Genomic DNA, 18,568 nt, shown 5'->3' with positions numbered 1-18,568 from the left:
TACCTTGCTGCAATCTGTTCTCTCCCATGCCCAGCATGATTTTCAAGCTGCCAGGTCTGGGACTTGAACTGTGGTCAGCCATGTGGGAATCCAGTGCCTTAACTACCACTCTGCCTGTTGACCCAAAAGGAGCATTTTAAGAGCTAATAGTTATAACCACTAGTGGGGCCATCTCTCATGTATTTCATAATCTATAAGGTTTTTTGTGTTCGTGATTTGTGGACAAGGAAACTAGCTTCAAGGCTGAGTTACTTTCTCAAGATAATCAGACCTGTCTGGAGCAGGGTTTCGAACCTAGTGTTTTATGACTTCAGCAGCTAATTTCCAGCACACTTCGGACCCTGCACTCAGTTGGGAACTCTTTCACCCATAATTCATTTTATATTGTTGTTGTAAATGAACTGGACCTGATTGTGGGATAAATTCAGAGGCCATTTTAAAAATAGAATTAAAGTTTAGGCCAAGTTTCTTTAACAATTTCTTGTTCTTCTTTTCATCTCTAAATAGTTAAAGGTAGCTTCGCGTTGAAGTTCAGTAAATTTTTCAGGGCCAGAAGTTTTTCTATGGCACAGCAGTAACATGCTGCTCAGCAGAAGCAGGATCCCATAGGGCACAGTGGTTTAAATCCTCAGCCCGGAACATGCCAAACACACATGCATCTGCCCAAGATTTTAGAGGACTGAAGAAGAGAATTGTAGCATGGCCAGGCCCTCTAGACGGTATGTCTGTCTGTCTCCCCCCCCGCCCCTGGCACATGTACTCTTTCATGAATAAAGGAAAAAAAACATTAAAAAAATTTTCCCCAGAACTTCCTTTCTAAAACATCTGATTTTTATTTTCCTTTCTCGTTAACAGGAAATTGAGTAGAAGGAAAAACACAATAGAACTATAATAGCAAAAAAAAAAAAAAAAAAAAACCCCTGGAAATAAAAAAAGAAAAAAAAAAAAAAAAAAAAAAAAAAATCACACCACTCTTCTTGCTACTGCAGCTTCTGTTTCCATGCAGAAAGTTAGATTACGATTATTATACCAGATTGGAAATGGCCTTCCAGGTCCGCATCCTTGCACTGTGGTTGTAGACATGTTGAATGACCGGCCGCCGCCTTTACACGTAAACAAAGGCAGTCGTAAGACGAATGGCCTTCTGCACATCGCCGTATCATGAGAGCGACTTTGTGGCAGTACAAGGTTTTATGTGTGCATATGTTGGGATTTTAGTTCCATTACTGGGCTCGTATTATGTAACCTTTGGTTTTAAACAAAAAGTGCTGCATTTTTCCCTCCTAGATGCTTTGTAGGAAAGGTGATAGCGATTAAAATCTAACCTCGAAGGGGAAGATGAGAGCGTACTTGTGCTGCCGAGCACAACACACCCTCCCTTGTCAGCCCCCACCCCGTCCTGTCCAGGCAAACAGTCGTCCTAGCCACCCCAGGCAGGTCCTCTCCATGTGCACTTCACTGTTTCGTGTGAGGTGGTGTTGCTTCGCCATGGCTGTTTCTCTCTCTCTCTCTCTCTCTCTCTCTCTCTCTCTGTGAAGGGCGATTTTATAGAGCAGTGAATTACATTGACTTGTAGAGGCATTGTAACTCCCTTTCTGATTCCTATTTTCATATTTTTATCTTTGCATAGGCTTGAGGAAGGAGATTGGTAAGAAAGAATAAGGACTGTTTAGATGGGAAGGGGCAGCAGATTTGCTTTTTTTTGGGGTAGAGGTTTTTGCCTAAATGTGCATGTACTCGCCAGAGAGAGACAGAGACAGTGAGAGAAATGTGAGAAATCACCCCTGGGAGGGTTGACCACGCCGCAGTCCCTTCTCCATTCTTCTCCTGGGATCTTGGGCATGCATGCACGCGCATCCGGCATGAATTTCAAGCCACTGGGTCTGGGACTTGAACTGTGGTTGACTGTGTGGGGAGTCTAGTGACATAACCACTATGCCATCTGCTGGCCCCAGAGACGGTGGATGTTATTGTGGATTACCATAGTAGCTCTTCCAAAACAAAACTAAGTTTAAGTTTGGAAGGGAGAATTCAGTTTGGATCCTCTTTTAAGTATATCATAATCATCACTGAGTTGTGTAACCTGTAATTGAGAAGAACCCCTGGGGGGACCAGCAGTTGGCATAATGGCTATGTCACTGGACTCCCATGTAGTCGACCACGGTTCAAGCCCCAGGCTCAGTGGCTTAAACTCAGGCCAGGCATGTGTGCATGCATGCCCAAGATCCTGAGAGGAGAACGGAGAAGGGATTGCAGCGTGGTTGTGCCTGCACCCCCCGCCACCCCTGGGTGGGGGGTGATTTCTTACATTCTGTCTTTCTGACTCTCTCTGTCTTTCTGGCGAGCACACATACCCTATAGCAAAAACATTATTAAAAAAAAAAAAAAAGAAAAGATAAAAGAACTCCTGGGGTTGGGGAGCCATGGTACCTGGCAAAGACTTCTCTTAACTGCCACCTCCTTACGAAATCTTTTCATTTTTGCCTGTCTATGAAATGCCGTTTCTCCCCTCAGCTGCCCAGATTGCACTGAAAGTGTTTTTTATAGAGCTTATGCCATTTCGACGTTCATTGCTGTTGTGTGTAGCTTGTTGCATCCTGTAATACGGGCTGGAAGCCTCCGGAGGGTGGGGCTCTTACCTTACTCATCTGTCCCTTCTAATCAGAGTAGATGACTTGGTAGATGTCAAGCTATTAGCTGTTGAACAGGAATGAGTCAGATGGTGTGGAATATAAAAAGAAACACTTTCTCCAAGAAAAATACCTATACTGGCTACCTGACTCTCAGTTGGCTTATTTCTGCCAACATTGATAACCTGGGTAACTAGACTAACTGCTCTTCATAGAAAGAGTATGTATTTTTTCTCATTTTTTTTAATACATGAAATGTATAAAATAAATTCCATATGTATGTTGACTTGCACATGTGGGTGTGTACATGTGGAAATGTGTGAGTGCACATACACACCGACTAGGCAGAGGATGCTGCGGCCTCCTGCAACCTTCATGGAATGAGTTCAGCTCAGTGGGAGTATCTTACAGAGTTACGTGTCTGTGTGCAGACATAACTTCATACTTCACGACTCTGATTAGTTTTCTCTAACCAGTTGCACGGCCTGTCACTCAAGGGTTAGGCTCTTTTCAAACAGGTTTTTTTTTCCCCTCTTTTTTTAAAACTATTTTTTGTTGAACTTCATTATTTACTTACATATTTTAATTTGACCAGAGAGGGATAGAGTGAGAGAGTGGGAAAGTGAGAAAGCAAGCCACCAGGTCCGGGGCTTGAATCATGGTGGGCCACGTGGGAGTCCAGCACCCTTAACCACCACGCCACCTGCCAGTCCCTCCAGGCAGGGTTTTAGCTCGTTCCATCTTCTCTTTTTAGGCAGAAGTGGTATAAAACCTTTGCATCGCGATATAAGAGTATCTGTCATTTGACTTTGAATAACAGTTCTGCTTCTTAATAACTGTGTAACCTGATGCTAGTAACCATGGGCTAGTTACTTTATTTCAGGAAGTCTCAATTTTCTCATCTATAAAGTGAGGATAATACACACCTCAAAATTGCTGTGTAGAGAAAATGACATGTCAGATGGGCGACATGTGGTAGGTACTTGGTTAGTAAGTATTTGTTACCACCCTAGAATTACACAGCAGTGGGAGATGTCTTTTGTCACAAGGATGAGGGCTTAAAGAGGGCCCTAGGGAAAAAGAATGTGGAAGATCTACTTATTTGATGATCACATGGATAAAACAATTTTTTCTTTCAAAGACATCAGGAAGCTTAGTTTGTTCTAAGTCCTCCATTGGCCTGTGCCCCTGGCACAGAGACTCAGACTATGGATCACATGTGCCCCCCTGAGTGCTCTCTGCAGGTGTCATGGATCCAGGGAAGTCGAGGATGCCCAAGTGCCTGTGGTTTACCAGAGCATGAGGCAGCGTAATTGAACAAGGATGTTCACAGAATGTTCTTTTTCTTATAAAAAAGATACTAGTATTTTATGGAAGAAAGATGGTGGTAGGAGCATCGTTCTGGCTAAGTGAGATCAGTGATTAAAAGTTGAGGGAAGGCATTTTATGTTTTGATGAATACTATCTACCTGTTGGAAATAATTTTTTTTTTTCCTTGTGGGGCTAGAAATTCAGAAGAAAGTTTGATTCCCTAGGAGGGAGGCACCCACAGAAACACCGTGTAGTTCCATCTTAGCAGCTTGGCTTGGTTCCGCTCGGGGTCAAGCTCCTGGGGATGTGGGTTGCTGTGCAGTCGCAGTGTGAGGGCTGCTGGTCTGCACAGCGGCACGCCGGACTCTCTGGTGCGTTCGTATTTCCTGAACTTCCACCGCATCTCATCATTTTTGTGTGAGCTAGATGATTTCATTTGAGGGCCTACTTAACATTGCTAGTGGTTAAGATAAGAAAGAGCCTGTATCTGAGAGCAAAAATTATAGAATGATTTATTTTTTAGGCCTCAGATTACAAATCATAATAAAATAAAATCGAGTAGTTCTATGCTTTTTTTTTTTTTTTTTTGGAGAGGTTTTTGCACGTGTGCTCACCAGACAGACAGAGACAGAGAGACACTCAGATTACAAATCATAATAAAATAAAATCGAGTAGTTCTATGTTTTTTTTTTTTTTTTTGGAGAGGTTTTTGCACGTGTGCTCACCAGACAGACAGAGACAGAGAGACAGAAAGCGAGAAATCACTCTCCAGAGGGGATGGCCACACCACAATCCCTTTTGCTCCGTTCTCCTCTTGGGATCTCAGGCACACATGCACATGTGCCCGGCCTGAGTTTTAAGCCACCGGGTCTGGGATGCGAACCGTGGTCAACTACATGGGAGTCCAGCGACATAGCCATTACGCTAACTGCTGGTCCCAGTTCTATGCTTTTCAAAGTACTTTATCATTTGCTTTGTTAGGTTGTGTTAATAAGGCACGTGCTAGAGGATGTTTCAGCTCCTCCCGTAGAACGTCTGTGAGTGATGGCTTTTCCCCACTGGTCTTTCAGATCTAATCCAGCATAGCAGGTATTAGACTCGCCAGTGTGTACTAAGCCTACAGGATCCTTGAGTTTTCATTCGTGGATTGGTTCAAATCGAATAGCAGTTGGGAATATTCAGAGCTGCTTCAGTGCCGGCTGTTGTGTTACAGGCACAGTGGAAGCTGAACTGCAGGGTCGTTTGCTGTTTGTTAAGGGAGCACTCTCATATTTGCCAATAACCATCCCCACAAAAGCTGAGAGTGAAGTTCTAGGACTTTGTTAGTGCTCAGAGGAAGAAGGGGTTTCTCTTAGGAGTAGAAACTTGTGTACCGTGGAAACAGAGTTCAGGAGGCCCAGCAGCATCCTTCATTTGGCAGGGGGGTTATAACACCATCCTTGACCGCCTGTGTTTCCTCTAGGTCACGACTGCTGCGAGACGGTGAAGGTGCAGCTCTGTGCTTCCAAGGAGGGGCTGCCCGTGTTTGTGGTGGCTGAGGAAGACTTCCACTTCATCCAGGACGAAGCCTACGATGCAGCCCAGTTCCTGGCAACCAGCGCTGGCAACCAGCAGGCTCTGAACTTCACCCGTTTTCTTGACCGATCGGGACCCCCGTCCGGGGATGTGAATTCCCTGGATGAGAAGGTTGCGCTAGCATTCAGACACCTGAAACTTCCAGCAGAGTGGAATGTGTTGGGGACAGACCAGACTTTGCATGGTGAGAATTTAGATATGACCCACAGACGCTCTGAGTAGGGCATGCTCCATTGTTCAGTGGGACTGCTTTTGTGTATATCCACATCTTCCACAGTGGTTAGATAAATCTTACGGTTACTGGAGCAGTGGCCTTGAAAGCGTCTCTCCGAGATTCTTATACTGGGCTGTTAAACCTGTTCCTGTAGTGAAATGTCCCAGGTAGAATGTGGCACATTGCCTTCCTGTGGGTCTGGATGTCAGACGTGATCTGTCAAGCATAGAAAGTGACCCATCTTTCATGAGAATGGTAGCAGAGTGACTTTCTGGCATTTCGTTATTGAAGAGGGAGTTTTCATTGTTGTGTTCTGAAGTCCTCTGGAGTCCATGGAGTCAGAAGAAAAGTAAGGCTAGGAGTGAGTGGGAACACAAGAGTAGGGTGAGGCTCGGGAAACCCCACCCTTCTCTAACCAGGTTTTTCCACTCTCACTGTGTGTAGAAGAGTTCATGGAAGAGGGCCCAGTAGGTGGTCTGATTGGTAAGATGCTAGCCTCCCACGTGCTTGACTGCATTTTGAGTCCTGTACCTGGTGGCTTAAGAAATCACACTGGGTGTACGTGGTGCGTGCATGCTCAAAATCCCGAGAAGAGAGTGGAAGAGAAAAAATTGCACGTGGCCATCCCCACTGGGGGCTACATTCTCACTTAACTTCTCACTGTCTATCTCTGGTGAGTGCATGCTCCCTGTGGTGCCCCCATCCCCCCCCCCAAAAAAAAAAAAAAGTGTTCAAGAAAGAAAGGACTCTTGAAAAGAGTCCTTTTATAGAGGTGAGGGTTTTTCCACATAATTCTTCTAATAGCACCTTACCATCTAGATGCTATGATTACGCTTGTATTTTTTAAATGAAACTACATAATGTATCCCTGGACTCTAATAAATAAGCTCTTGTTCCCTTCCTGAACTCAAATCCAGTTGAAAGATTGAGGAGTCTCACAGATAGAGCTCAAAATGCCTGCTTCGTTACTGCTGAACACTCGATTGGCAGACGTTAGCGGTCCTGCCAGGAGGGTGTGCTTACATTTTCTATTGTGTGTCAGAAAGAGCTGGACAGTCACAGTGCCCCACAGAGTTCCCCCAGCCTTGATCATGGCGTTAGGTGGGGCGAGTTGACCAGAAGTCTCCCGCTCTGTGCGGGAGCAGCTCCAAGGGCATCTGAGCCGAGCGAGGGCATGTCTGGTTCCTGTTCTCTCAGGCTCATTACATAAGTTTATTCTTGTTCCCCTGGAAGAATGGTGAAGAGGTATTTGCTAGCTTCAACTCTCTGAAATCTGAATTTAACAGTCAGGCTTATGATCAGACTGTCAGAACGGTGTCCTGCCCTCTCAGGGGCAAACCGCCAGATGCCACCAAGACAGTCCCATGGAGGTGAAATATGAGAGTATGTGTGGGCTGAACAGCCAAACCAAGGACAATAGCATGTGCCCCTTTCTTTTCCCTTTTAAATTATTATTAATATGTGCCCACAAAGCCTCTGCACTGCAGGATCTAGAAGTTGGAGCATTTGACATTGTATTGAGCATGCATACCGTTTGCGTTACCTAAAGAGGGTCTTAGTACCTCGAGCTCCTGCCATTTCCGTGATTATTCTGGTTGCCCTTTACAAATTGGTATCAGCCTACATCTGCATTGGTTAGTTGTGGGCTTAAGGTGTTTCTGTGGCTTCGTTTTGTCCTGTTTAAAGAAGGCCCAGGAGTTGGATACTTGGTTCATGTTACCGTGATAATACGTATATATGTATGAATGCTAGAAAGAGCAGAGGTCTGAAACTTGGACCCATCGCTTCCTCTCTCTGGGCCTTAGCTTCCTCATCTCTAATAGGAGGGAAGTTGCTAGCTTCTCTATTATTGTGTACTCTCCCTGGACCCCCCAAGTTTCTGCTGTTCAGAACTGATCGTGCATTGCCAGCAAGGACTAATCCAAATCCGAGCACTTCAGGGAATGTGGGTTTCCTGGCTGTTGAGGGGCCACACGTAATGTAAAAACAGTCTATTCACACCAGTGAGCCACACTCCAAATACTTCTCAAACGATACAGAATGGAGGAAGGTACCAAGTAAGCTTGGTGCCTGGGATAACGCACCCCATTGCATAACAGGTCTTGCTGTTGAAAGCTAGGACGTTCACAGGTGTTGCAGCCTAATGCTCATACAAAGGAGCAAAGGAGTCATGGAAGACTTATGGCTAATCCTACTCTTTGTTTAGATGCAGTGCTTTTTTTTTTTTTTTTTTTTTTTTTTTAAGAGGAAAGTGAGAAAGGATACATGTTCTCACCAGAAAGACAGAGAAAAACATAGAGACAGAAAGTGAGAAATCGCCTCTCGTGGGATGGCCACACCGCGCCGCAATCCCTTCTCCTTCATTCTCCTCTCGGGGCCTTGAGCGTGCACACACATATGCCCAGGTCCAGGACTAGAACCGCAGTTGATTACATGGGAGTCCAGTGACATAGCCATTACACCAACTGCTGGTCCCTAGATGCAGTCCTTTTGAACCGTTTATTCAGGTCAGTGACTTTTTGAAAATTGCTCAGATTTCTCCTCAAGGAAAAAAAAATGCAGGTGCCTGCCTGCAAACGTGTATGTATAGTAAATGCTATGGTCTCTCTCAGAGTCAGGCACGAACATTAAGAACCCTTAGATTACATTTGAGGTTATAAATGGAAGAGCATGTTTTATTATATTCTAACTTCATTGCAAGAATTTGTGCAACGTACGTAATCTCTCTGTCTCATTTTCCTCATCTACAGAGTGGGGAAACTGTTCTGATAATGTGTGCTAGTTTGTAAGGTGATTCATTTTGAATATACCTCAACTAGTATCCAATAACCTTCTGGAGACAGAAAACATTGGTGAGGGTAGCAACATGTTCTGTAAAAGGGCAAAACAGACCGCCCTAAAAAGAGCCTTCCTTGAGGCAGAACGAGACTGTTTTACATTTGTTTTTACTTGTTGCTAAAGTTAAAACCCTGACACTTTAAAACAAGAGCAAGAGGGAGTTTGTACAGTTTAGTTTTCCCAAGGGCTGTCTAATCCGTAGTTACCTAAAGATACCTCTGCACTGGTTTTTTTGCCACAATTCTTCCTTAAATGCAGGAGATAAGGATTCCTCCGAAAGGCAGGGGAATGGGAGGGGGAAGCGAGGACACCTTCCTTTTCTGACTTCCCGGGTCTCATGTAGCTGTCCTGGCCCTTTAGTGCCTTGGTGGTGAGTGTGGAGGATGAGAGTGGCCCATTGAAGCCTTGCTCTGGAGAATGTAAGGAGGAGCATCCTGGGGAAAATCTTCATCCTTCAGTTGTGAATAATTAAGTAAAAGGAAGAGTTAATCATCTCTCATTGTAGGAGAAATCCCACAGGGAGAAATTTGGGTGGAGAGAAAGATGGCAGGTTTAAGAAAGACTGCACTGAGGCAGCCTGTGTAGCCCCAAGTCTGTGTACGTGGCATTGGCTAATAGGTGAGCTTCATCTTTTGGTGAATATTTTCCCTGTGCTTCTTTCTATTATCACTGCTAAAACAGAAAATGGTAAGTGGCCAGAAGGAGGTCTAGGGGTTAAGGCACCAGACTCCTACACAGTTGACCATGGTTTGAGTCCTAGACCTGGCAGCTTGAAACTCATGCCAGGTACGTGTGTGTGCATGCCCAAGATCCCAAGAGGAGCATGGAGGAGAGGGAATTGTGGTGTGAACTTCACCCCTGGGGGGTGATTTCTCACTTTCTGTCTCTCTGCCTCTCCAGCAAGTGCATGTGCCTTATAGCAAAAACTCTCAGGAAAAAAAAAAAAAATTATAACATAAAACCGCCAAAGAGTCCTCCCCCAAAGGATTAATATTGGGCTGTCAGGAGAGTCATGAAGCATTTTTCATAGAAAAACAGAAAAATACATCAAAACTTTTCCCGAAGGCCTAATAGATGCTGACCCCAAGACAAGCAGTGCCTAATATTAGCAGGCCTTTAACTCCAGAAGGTTTTGTTGTCTCTCAAATCTTGATTTTTATCACAAGATCACAGGTCTGGTTTTTCTCCCCCACCCCACCCACCCAAAGCCCATTTTTCTAGCATTGACCAGTTAAGAATATCTGTCTCTGGGCCAGCACCTTAAAGTGCAGGGATTAAGCACTCTGTAGAGGAAGGCAGATTCCACATGGCTAACCAGGGGTTGAGTCCTGGCAGCTTGGAAAACATGCTGGGCACATGCACAGGTACCCGGCATCCTGACAGAACGAAGAATCAGAAAGGATTGTGGCATGACCAGGCTTCACATTGCAGTAGGAAATTACATGTAGTCCTTGATTATTGTATTGTTCATAGAATTTTTAGTTTGGTCAGAGAATCTTGACAACTTAAAAACCATACAACCCTCCAGTAGTTTCATAGTTGAATGCCTATAAGACACATCAATCTTTGCAGATCTGGCACAAAGTGTGTGGGAGAGTAGATAACAAGAGGAGCTTAAGATATTTTCTACCTACCTTTTTTTTTTTCTTTTTTTTTCTAATCTACAGGATGCATGCACTCACTGGAGAGAGAGAGGGAAAGTGAGAAATCACTCCCTCAGGGGATGGCTACACTGCAGTGCCTTCTCCTCCATTCAACTCCTGGGATTTTGGGCACGCAAACACACGCCTGGTGTGTATTTTAAGCTATCGGGTTCAGAACTCGAGCCATGGTCCACCTTGTGCCTTAACAACCACATCACCTCCTGGCCCCTCCACCTACCTTCTGAGTGGGTACAAATTGAGGCTCCATAAAAATCTTTACAATTGCATACTGTTGAACAGAGAAAAGCCAACCAACATGGATCCTATGAAAGAACATTACAGCATAATGTCAAGGGGGAAATATCATTAGTATTTATATGGAAGATTTTCTGGGTATGACACCAAAAATATAATTTTGGGACCAGCAGTTAGCGTAATGTCTATGTCGCTGGACTCCCATGTAGTTGACCATGGTTCAAGTCCCAGACCCAGTGGCTTAAACTCACACTGGGTGCTTGTGCGTGCGTGCCCAAGATCCCGAGAGGAGAATGGAGGAGAAGGGATTGCGGCGTGGCCATTCTCCCTGGGGGGCGATTTCTCGCTGTCTCTCTGTCTCTGTCTATCTCTCTCGTTGGTGAACACACGTGCCCTATAGCAAAAACCTCTCAAAAAAAAAAAATTATAATTTAGAAGGTATTTTCTATTTGTCCTGGAAAAGATCAAAGAAGTTAGGTCTACTAGGAAATTAGAGAAGGAAGTGACAAGGAGAAAAACAGGTTGGATGAGTGTATCAGCCAGGGTTCAACTAGGGAATCTGAACCAGTAGGAGAAATATATGTGACAATTGGTTACAAGCGATGGTTTATTATAGCTGGGGTCTAGCTAAGCAAGTCCCAAATTCATAAGGCAGAAGTGAGGAGAAGGTCAGGGACAAACTCGAACCCTTCAGCCCGGTCCTCAGGCAGTCAGGGATGTGTGATCTTGTGCAGGGTGGAGCTCTATGGGCACCAGCTAGGCTGTCCTCCGCAGGTGGGATCTCTCTCATTCTGGAGAAATATTATTTCTCTTGCTTTTATTTTTTTTCTCTCCTCCTTTATAATGCCAGAGGGCATGTGTACAGATAAGAGAGAAAGCAGTCCCCAGCAGGGCATATGCATGTGCAATCATTTTTTCTTTAATTGTACTTCTCTTCAGGATCCTAGGCACATGTATGCATACCCAGCATGTAAGCCGCCGGGACCAGGACTGGACCCCAGTCAGCCCTGTGGGATCCAGCTTCCTCTGAACAGTGTTTGACTTGACCGCTGTGCCACAGGACTGGCCCCGTAAGCCCTGCTTTTAAAAAAAGCCTTCCAGCTGATTTAATCAGGCCTATCCAGATGGTCCAGGATAACCTCCTCTATTAACTCATTAGGTGCTTTAATTACTTCTGCATAAAAAAGCTATTGTGTTGAGGGCAAAGATGGCAAAGAAGTTGGTGAAATGGATGCAAGGACATCCAGAAACTCAAAGTATAATTGAATTTACACAGGGACAAAGGACCCAATTAACATCCTAGGAAATGCAGTTAGTGATCTGAAAAACAGTTAACTCTCAGAAGATAGAGGAAAAAGACAAGAAGCTTAAGAGAAAAAAAAAATACAGATATGGAAAATAGAGAATAGAGATTGATCCTAAGTTATTGGTGCTTTTCATTTTAAACTGAGACAGAGGGAAAAGGCTGTAAGGGAAGGTAGTTGAGTAAAAACTTTCATGCTCTTAAAACACCATGAACTAAGAGAAACCACACATTCATTTGTTTATCTCTTGGCACCTTGGATGCCTTTTCTACAAACATAGTTCACATAACTTCCCTGCAGATCAAATAAAAATGTATGAAAAATGAATAGAATTTCTAAACTAACCGTATGTACATGTGCAGAGGATTACTCCTCACCAGTAAAGAGGAATGCACCATTAACCGTGCAGCAGTGTGGATGACTCTCAGACGTCTTTGCTCAGTGAAGAAAGACCTGTGCAGGAGTATGTATGGTCCGTAGTGGTCTTTGGGTACTGAAGGAAATAGGTTCCCTGGGGACTCACCCTGCTACCTACAGATATAGAAATCTAGGGACGTTCAACCCTTACATGAATGGCATCGTGTCTGCACATAATCTATGCACGTGCTTCTCTGCTCTTTTCCTCTCATATACTACTACTTTTTTTTTTTTAAGAAGTTTTTGCCTTAGGATGCATGTATTCACTAGAGAGAGAGAGAGAGAGAGAGACAGGTAGAGACGCTGTGAGAGGGAAAGTGAATAATCACTCCCCAGGGAGGATGGCCACGCTACAGGCCCTTTGCCTTCCATTCTCCTCCCAGGATCTTGGGCACGCACATACTTTGCCTGGTGTTGACTTTCAAGCTATATACATTTTTTTAAAAAGATTTTTACTCACCAGAGAGAGACAGGGAAAGTGAGAAATCTCACTCTTCCATTCTCCTTTTGGGAATTTTGGGCATGTATGCACATGCCCTAGCACGATTTATTATAACTATTTTTAGTATGTGTGTGTGGCTATAGGGCACATGTGCTTACCAAAAAGCAAAAACAGACAGAAAGGGGAAAAGTGAGAAGTCACTTCCCAGCGGGGGAAGGTGGCCACCCTGCAATGCCTTTTTCTCCCTTCTCCCAGGATTTTGGGGTGCTCATCATGATTTTCAAGCTTCAGGGCCTAGAATTCAAACCCTGGTTAGCCATGTGGGAGTCCAGCACCTTAAACACCACACCACCTGCTGTTCCCCTCCTATATACTTTTAAATAATCTTTAGATTTCTAATAATAATACAATGTAAAGCTATGTGAATTATTATACTGTATTTTTTAACTAATATTTTTTATAATGCTTTTTAAGTTTTTTTTTCTAAATAGTTTTTTTTTTTTCCTTTGGAGAGGTTTTTGCTATAGGGAACGTGCAGTCACAGAGAGACAGAGAGAGGCAGAGAGACAGAAAGTGAAAAGTCATCCCCTAGAGGGGATGACCACGCTGCAATCCCTTCTCCTCCATTCTCCTCTCGGGATATTGGGCACGCACGCACACGCGCCTGGCGTGAGTTTAAGCCACGGGGTCCGAGACTTGAACTGCAGTCGACCACATGGGAGTTCAGCGACATAGCCATTACGCTAACTGCTGGTCCCCCTGAATAGTTTTTGATCTGTGTTTGGTTGACTGTATGGATACAGAGCCTGTGGATATGGAGGGCCAACTATAATTCCACTTACATGAAGTTCTAGAACAGACACGTAATCTGTAGTGAAATACTCAGAACAGTGGTTAGTTAACTCTAGTGATAAGGGAGGCAAGGATTAACTGGGATTGAACACAAGGGAACTTAGGTGCTGCTTGTGTTACATATTTTGATAGACGTCACACAGATATGTGTATTTGTCAAAATTTATCAGATGATCTATTTCATTTGTATTTCACTGTATGTAGGTCATCTAAGTTACAGCCATAGATTGAACTCTGCTTCATGATGTGTATGCTGAAGTGAAGTGGACTGATGTTGCTGTCTTCAACTTGTTATTATTATTATTATTTTGTGAGTTTTTCTGCTATAGGGCGCATGCGCTCGCCAGAGAGAGACATAGAGACAGAAAGCGAGAAATCACCCCCCGGGGGGATGGTCGTGCCACAATCCCCTCTCCTCCATTCTCCTCTCAGGATCTTGGGCACGCACACACACGCGCCCGGCATGAGTTTTAAGCCACCGGGTCCGGGATGCGAACCGCAGTCGACTACGTGGGAGTCCAGCAACATAGTCATTACGCCAACTGCTGGTTCCCCTGTCTTCAACTTATTTTGAAATGTATAAATGCATTGATGGACTGAGAGGTGGAAGGATGGTTAGACATATAATAAAGCAACTATAGAAAAAGATGAACTGTAGCACCTGTGTTATTGAATCTTCAGTTATTCATTGTGTAACACTTTCAACTAATACATTTGAAAGAGTCTGGGGGAAACGGGAAAAGGTGCTTTTAAAATCACACCATTAGCTTCTTTGTGTGATTGCCTATTTACTTTTTATTTAAAAAATTTTAAAACACGTGGTAGAATGGGACCAGCAGATGGTGTAATGGTTACGTCACTGGACTCCCACATAGTCAAACGCAGTTCAAGTCCTGGACCTGGCAGCTTAAAACTCAGGCTGGGCCCGTGTGCAGGTGTGTCCAAGATACCGAGAGGAGAATGGAGGAGAAGGAATTGTGGCGTGGCTTTTTACTTTCTCTCTCTGTGTCCCTCTGTCTCTCTGGCAAGTATACACATCCTATAGCAAAAATCTTTCTCTTAAAAAAAAAAAAAAAAAAGTGATGGAAGGAATATGGTTTTCAGACTCTGAAAAGTTTTCAGATCGTATTCTGGCTGTGGACAAGTTATTCCGTGAACCTGATTTAATTTGTATGAACGAGAATAACAAGACCTCATGGGCTTATTGTGAGGATAGAGTGAAAAATGGTGATAAGAAGTATATGACACGGAGCAGGTCCTCCCCACGTATTACTTTTTTCTAGTCCGTTGTTGGCAATGAGGCCCAGAAGCATTTGTAGTGCTTGCTGTCGCACACTGCAGAGTGAGATTGCGGGAGGACATGGAATAGGACTTGGTGCCAGCATCTGAGAGGTTCAGTCCTTGTTCTTAAAGTCCTCATCCATGCTGGGCTGACTTTGAGCACACAACTATCAGAAACGGGGAAGTGAAGGAAAAAAACTTGGGTTGTCAGGAAAGTCATGATGCATTTTTGCTCAAAACAGAAAAATACATTAGGTCTTTCTCGAGGACCTACAATACTTTAAGGTTGTGTTATCCAATAAGGGCAAATTAAGCAGCCTCTAAAAATCACTACCTACCGGCCAGTGAGTGCCATGTTAGCTCTTTTGTATTTGATAAGGATGTCCGAAGGCTTGTGAGCAACTGTAGGTCAGATGATGGTATTTGATCTTTTGTGAAGGTTCTTTCTGTCCTGTGTTCTGGCTGTACCTCCTGTTCAAAGGTGTTGATGATTAAAATTTGTTAACCTGTACATGTAATTGTCTCTTCAGGGACATTTTTTTTCCCCCAGCCATGTGCTTCTACTTAAATACCCTATAAATTTTGAGTTGGTCAGTATGTGTATAGTGCTTTTGGGAAAATAAACAATATGAGGCCCAGCCCCATTGCACCGTGGTTAAGCACTGTTTATAGGGAGCTGGATCCTACCTGGTTGACTTCATTTAGATCTACCTCCACAGGGCTTGAGAAACACGCTGAGAGTGGGCATGTACACGCCCCCCAAATCCCAATGGAAAGAAGTCTTGGGGGGAAAAGGATCGTGGTATGACCATTCCACATTAGGGGTGTGCTTTCCCCCTCTCTCCGGCCAGTACATACACACCTTCTAACCGCTGTAAAAAGAAGATGGAAAAAGAGATGAGATTTTGCTCCCATGGAACTTTACCTTGGAAAGACTAAGTGACATTGGCAAATAGTGAGGTTTACTGTAAAATCAGTTTTAAATGAATGTTTTAAAGACGCAGTCATTCTGATGGTGATAGTCATGTATCTGAGGACTTCAGAGTCAGGGGAAAGCCCTGGAGCCCAAGACACCCAGGAATGCTAAGTGAAGAGTTGGGGCGAAAGCCCTGGGGCCCAAGACACCCAGGAATGCTGAGTGAAGAAGCTGTGACCCGGGAGAGGCCGTGGCGAATGAGAGATGATCGGAAGATGGGCATGTCTCCAGGACACCCTTCCCACCTCCCTGGAGTTGAGTAGCACGGCCCCACAGAGCCGTATGCAGCAACCGCGCTGTGACCCCAGCTCCTGCCATCAGGTGTTGGGCACAGCAGGACAGTGAGGAGGAAAGTGTTGCTCGTGAACTTGGGATGTAATTTGAGGGCCAAGAGCACAGCGATGAGAGCAGGGAAGGGGAAGGAATTGGCGTTTAATGAGCGCCTTGGACAGCCCGTCGTTCTGGGATTGCCACCGTTGTACCCTCCTCCTCTCATTTGGTCATTAAACGCCACCGTTCTGGGACTGCCACCGTTGTACCCTCCTCCTCTCATTTGGTACAACCCTTGGGAAGGACAGTGGTGTTCCACTCTAGGGATGAAGGAAGTGAGGCTCAGAGGGACTAAATGAATCATCCCTGGACACGCAGGTGGTGAATGCCAGATTTGACTCCAGATTTGTCTGGCTCCAAAGGCCTTCCTCATTCCACCACTTCTGTGACTGACTGTGCAGAAGGAGAAGGAGCCCTCTTTGCAAGGGGAAAAAGAGCCCAAACACATGTTTTCTTTTCTGAAGCGATTACAATGTGCTGCCTTAGAGTTAGTCTCTCTTATTATGCCTGAAGATGCATTTCTTTCTCTCATTAAAGAAACAAACAAAGGTGGCAGTGCCAGCAATTTGATTTACCTTTAATGTGGGAGAATAAAAAAAAAAAAAAGAAAAAAAAAAAACCCTGTGTGTACTTCACAAGCAGAACCTGTTTTTTAGTGTTTAGCGAGCCAATTCCTGACTGGGTGTTCTTTCTAAAAGTAATTATATCCTTATGATACACCCATCTGAATCCTCACACCTATTCCCCTTGGGTTCCCATGTTGTGGGGCTGGGTTTGCTGTTGTGTTTGTTTTGTTTTTGTTCTTAAGGAAAAGAATGTATGTGGGGGTCAGCCTTCTAAACCCCTTGGCGAAAACAGTTATGTGAGTTCAGAATATAGACATGCTTCTGTTTTGTGGGGCTGTCTCCTATTGAAGATTTTGCTTCCAATTCTGTTTTGTGGGGCTGTTTCCTATTGAAGAGTTTGCTTCCAATACTTCTTTTCTAGCTTCTTGTTACTTTGAGAGAACCTGGATGCTACCCTGTACACTGTAGCTTAACTTCCAGATCCAGGCACTTGGAGACAGCATACCTAACTCATCTGACGGCTTGCTTGCTTTTTGTGTTCATGCTCTCCTCGCTTATTTTTATTTTCTTCTCCCTTTGCAGATGGTGGCCCCCGGGAGACACTGATGCATTTTGCTGTGCGGCTGGGACTGCTGAGGCTGACGTGGTTCCTGTTGCAGAAGCCGGGTGGCCGAGGAGCTCTCAGCATCCACAACCAGGAAGGGGCGACACCTGCGACCCTGGCCTTGGAACGAGGTTATCACAAGCTGCACCAGCTTCTAACCGAGTAAGTGCTCGTTCTCCCCATTTCCCTCCTCTGGCCACCAGCCCCACCCCCTTGTCACCCCAGTACCGCCCACTGGGCATTTCAGTGTGAGTGTGCCAGGAATTGAAACCTCAGCTCTGTACCTCGCTTTCTGCTGGAGGCTTGTCATCCGCTCGTGCTGAACGCTTCTTGGTCTGAGGGAAACGAACGTAAGTCATGGTCCCTGTGCTTCTTGCTTCTGCCTCCCTGCCTTTACTGCCTCTTACCTGCGATGTTGGACTGAAAACTCAGAGTCCTGCCTGTGGGAGTAGCATAGCATTACCCATATACACTGCTGCTCCTGGTCCTGGTCTAGTGCAAGAGGAAGCCGTGTTCTGTGCCATGTGTTTTTTTCCTCTCTGTTTTTGAGACTTGAAAAGAGTTCATTAGAAACCAGTACTTTATTATATTATAACCGTATACAGAAAAGAAGGTAACCCATTGAGTTTTGATTAGAATGTAATTCTGGGACTAAAATTGAGAACAGTGGTTTGTGCATGTGAATAGCATTAAAAAGCAGCTGAATTGTCCTGCAGTCGCACAGTAGGAAATCCTGTCTGTCTGTGGGTTTGTTATATGTTCTGACTCTATAAAGAGCCTTTTAAAGGAAGGTTGTTAGTCAAAACATTTGAAGAGTTCTTTTCTCCTTGCGTAAATAAATAAATGCATGACAGCAGCTGACATTTTTCGTGGGCATATTTGTGCATGGCAGAAATTAAAATAGTTTTTCTTGTGTATATTTTGTTTGGTGGCCATTGTCTTTTCTGCCATGTCATCTGAAAAAGAATGAATCCCATTAGATCGATTCTTTCTAGTAATCAAGAGACCCAATTGTAAATTGAGTCCATATCCCCAAATTCTCAGATATTTTGTTCCTGCCAGATTTAATTTAGTTGCATTTTATATCTTACCATTTTTAGCTGTGTGTGTTGTGGGAGGCCAGGGGGAGCGTAGTCTGACCGAAAGCAGAACTCATAACTGTAATGGTATTTACAATTACATAAAGCTTTTTCCTGCTTTTTACCTGCCAAGCTTACAACTTTCCCAGTTAAGCCAGACAGAAGGTTCTTTCCAGAAAGCTTTCTGATGGGTGCTACAGATACAGTAGTGGTAGGAAGGGCACTCATCTTCTCAGATGAGTTTTGGATAC

The 18,568-nt window shown here is 44.4% G+C and overlaps 1 protein-coding gene across 1 annotated transcript in view; it reads left to right on the top strand.

Moving 5' to 3' along the window:
* Nucleotides 1-18,568, top strand: part of AKAP13 (A-kinase anchoring protein 13) — a 231,889-nt gene that overhangs the window by 27,963 nt on the left and 185,358 nt on the right. Inside the window, exons 3-4 of the mRNA XM_006142666.3 lie at nt 5,404-5,700; nt 17,217-17,400. Coding sequence (XP_006142728.1) covers nt 5,404-5,700; nt 17,217-17,400 — 481 coding nt within the window. The remainder of the gene's footprint in view (nt 1-5,403; nt 5,701-17,216; nt 17,401-18,568) is intronic.

This window comes from Tupaia chinensis, unplaced genomic scaffold (genome assembly GCF_000334495.1).
Source record: "Tupaia chinensis unplaced genomic scaffold, TupChi_1.0 Scaffold000078_1, whole genome shotgun sequence".
In the NCBI taxonomy this organism is placed as follows: domain Eukaryota; kingdom Metazoa; phylum Chordata; class Mammalia; order Scandentia; family Tupaiidae; genus Tupaia; species Tupaia belangeri.
The sequence above is the reverse complement of the archived record's forward strand: the minus strand, read 5'-3'. Positions and strand labels throughout refer to the sequence as shown.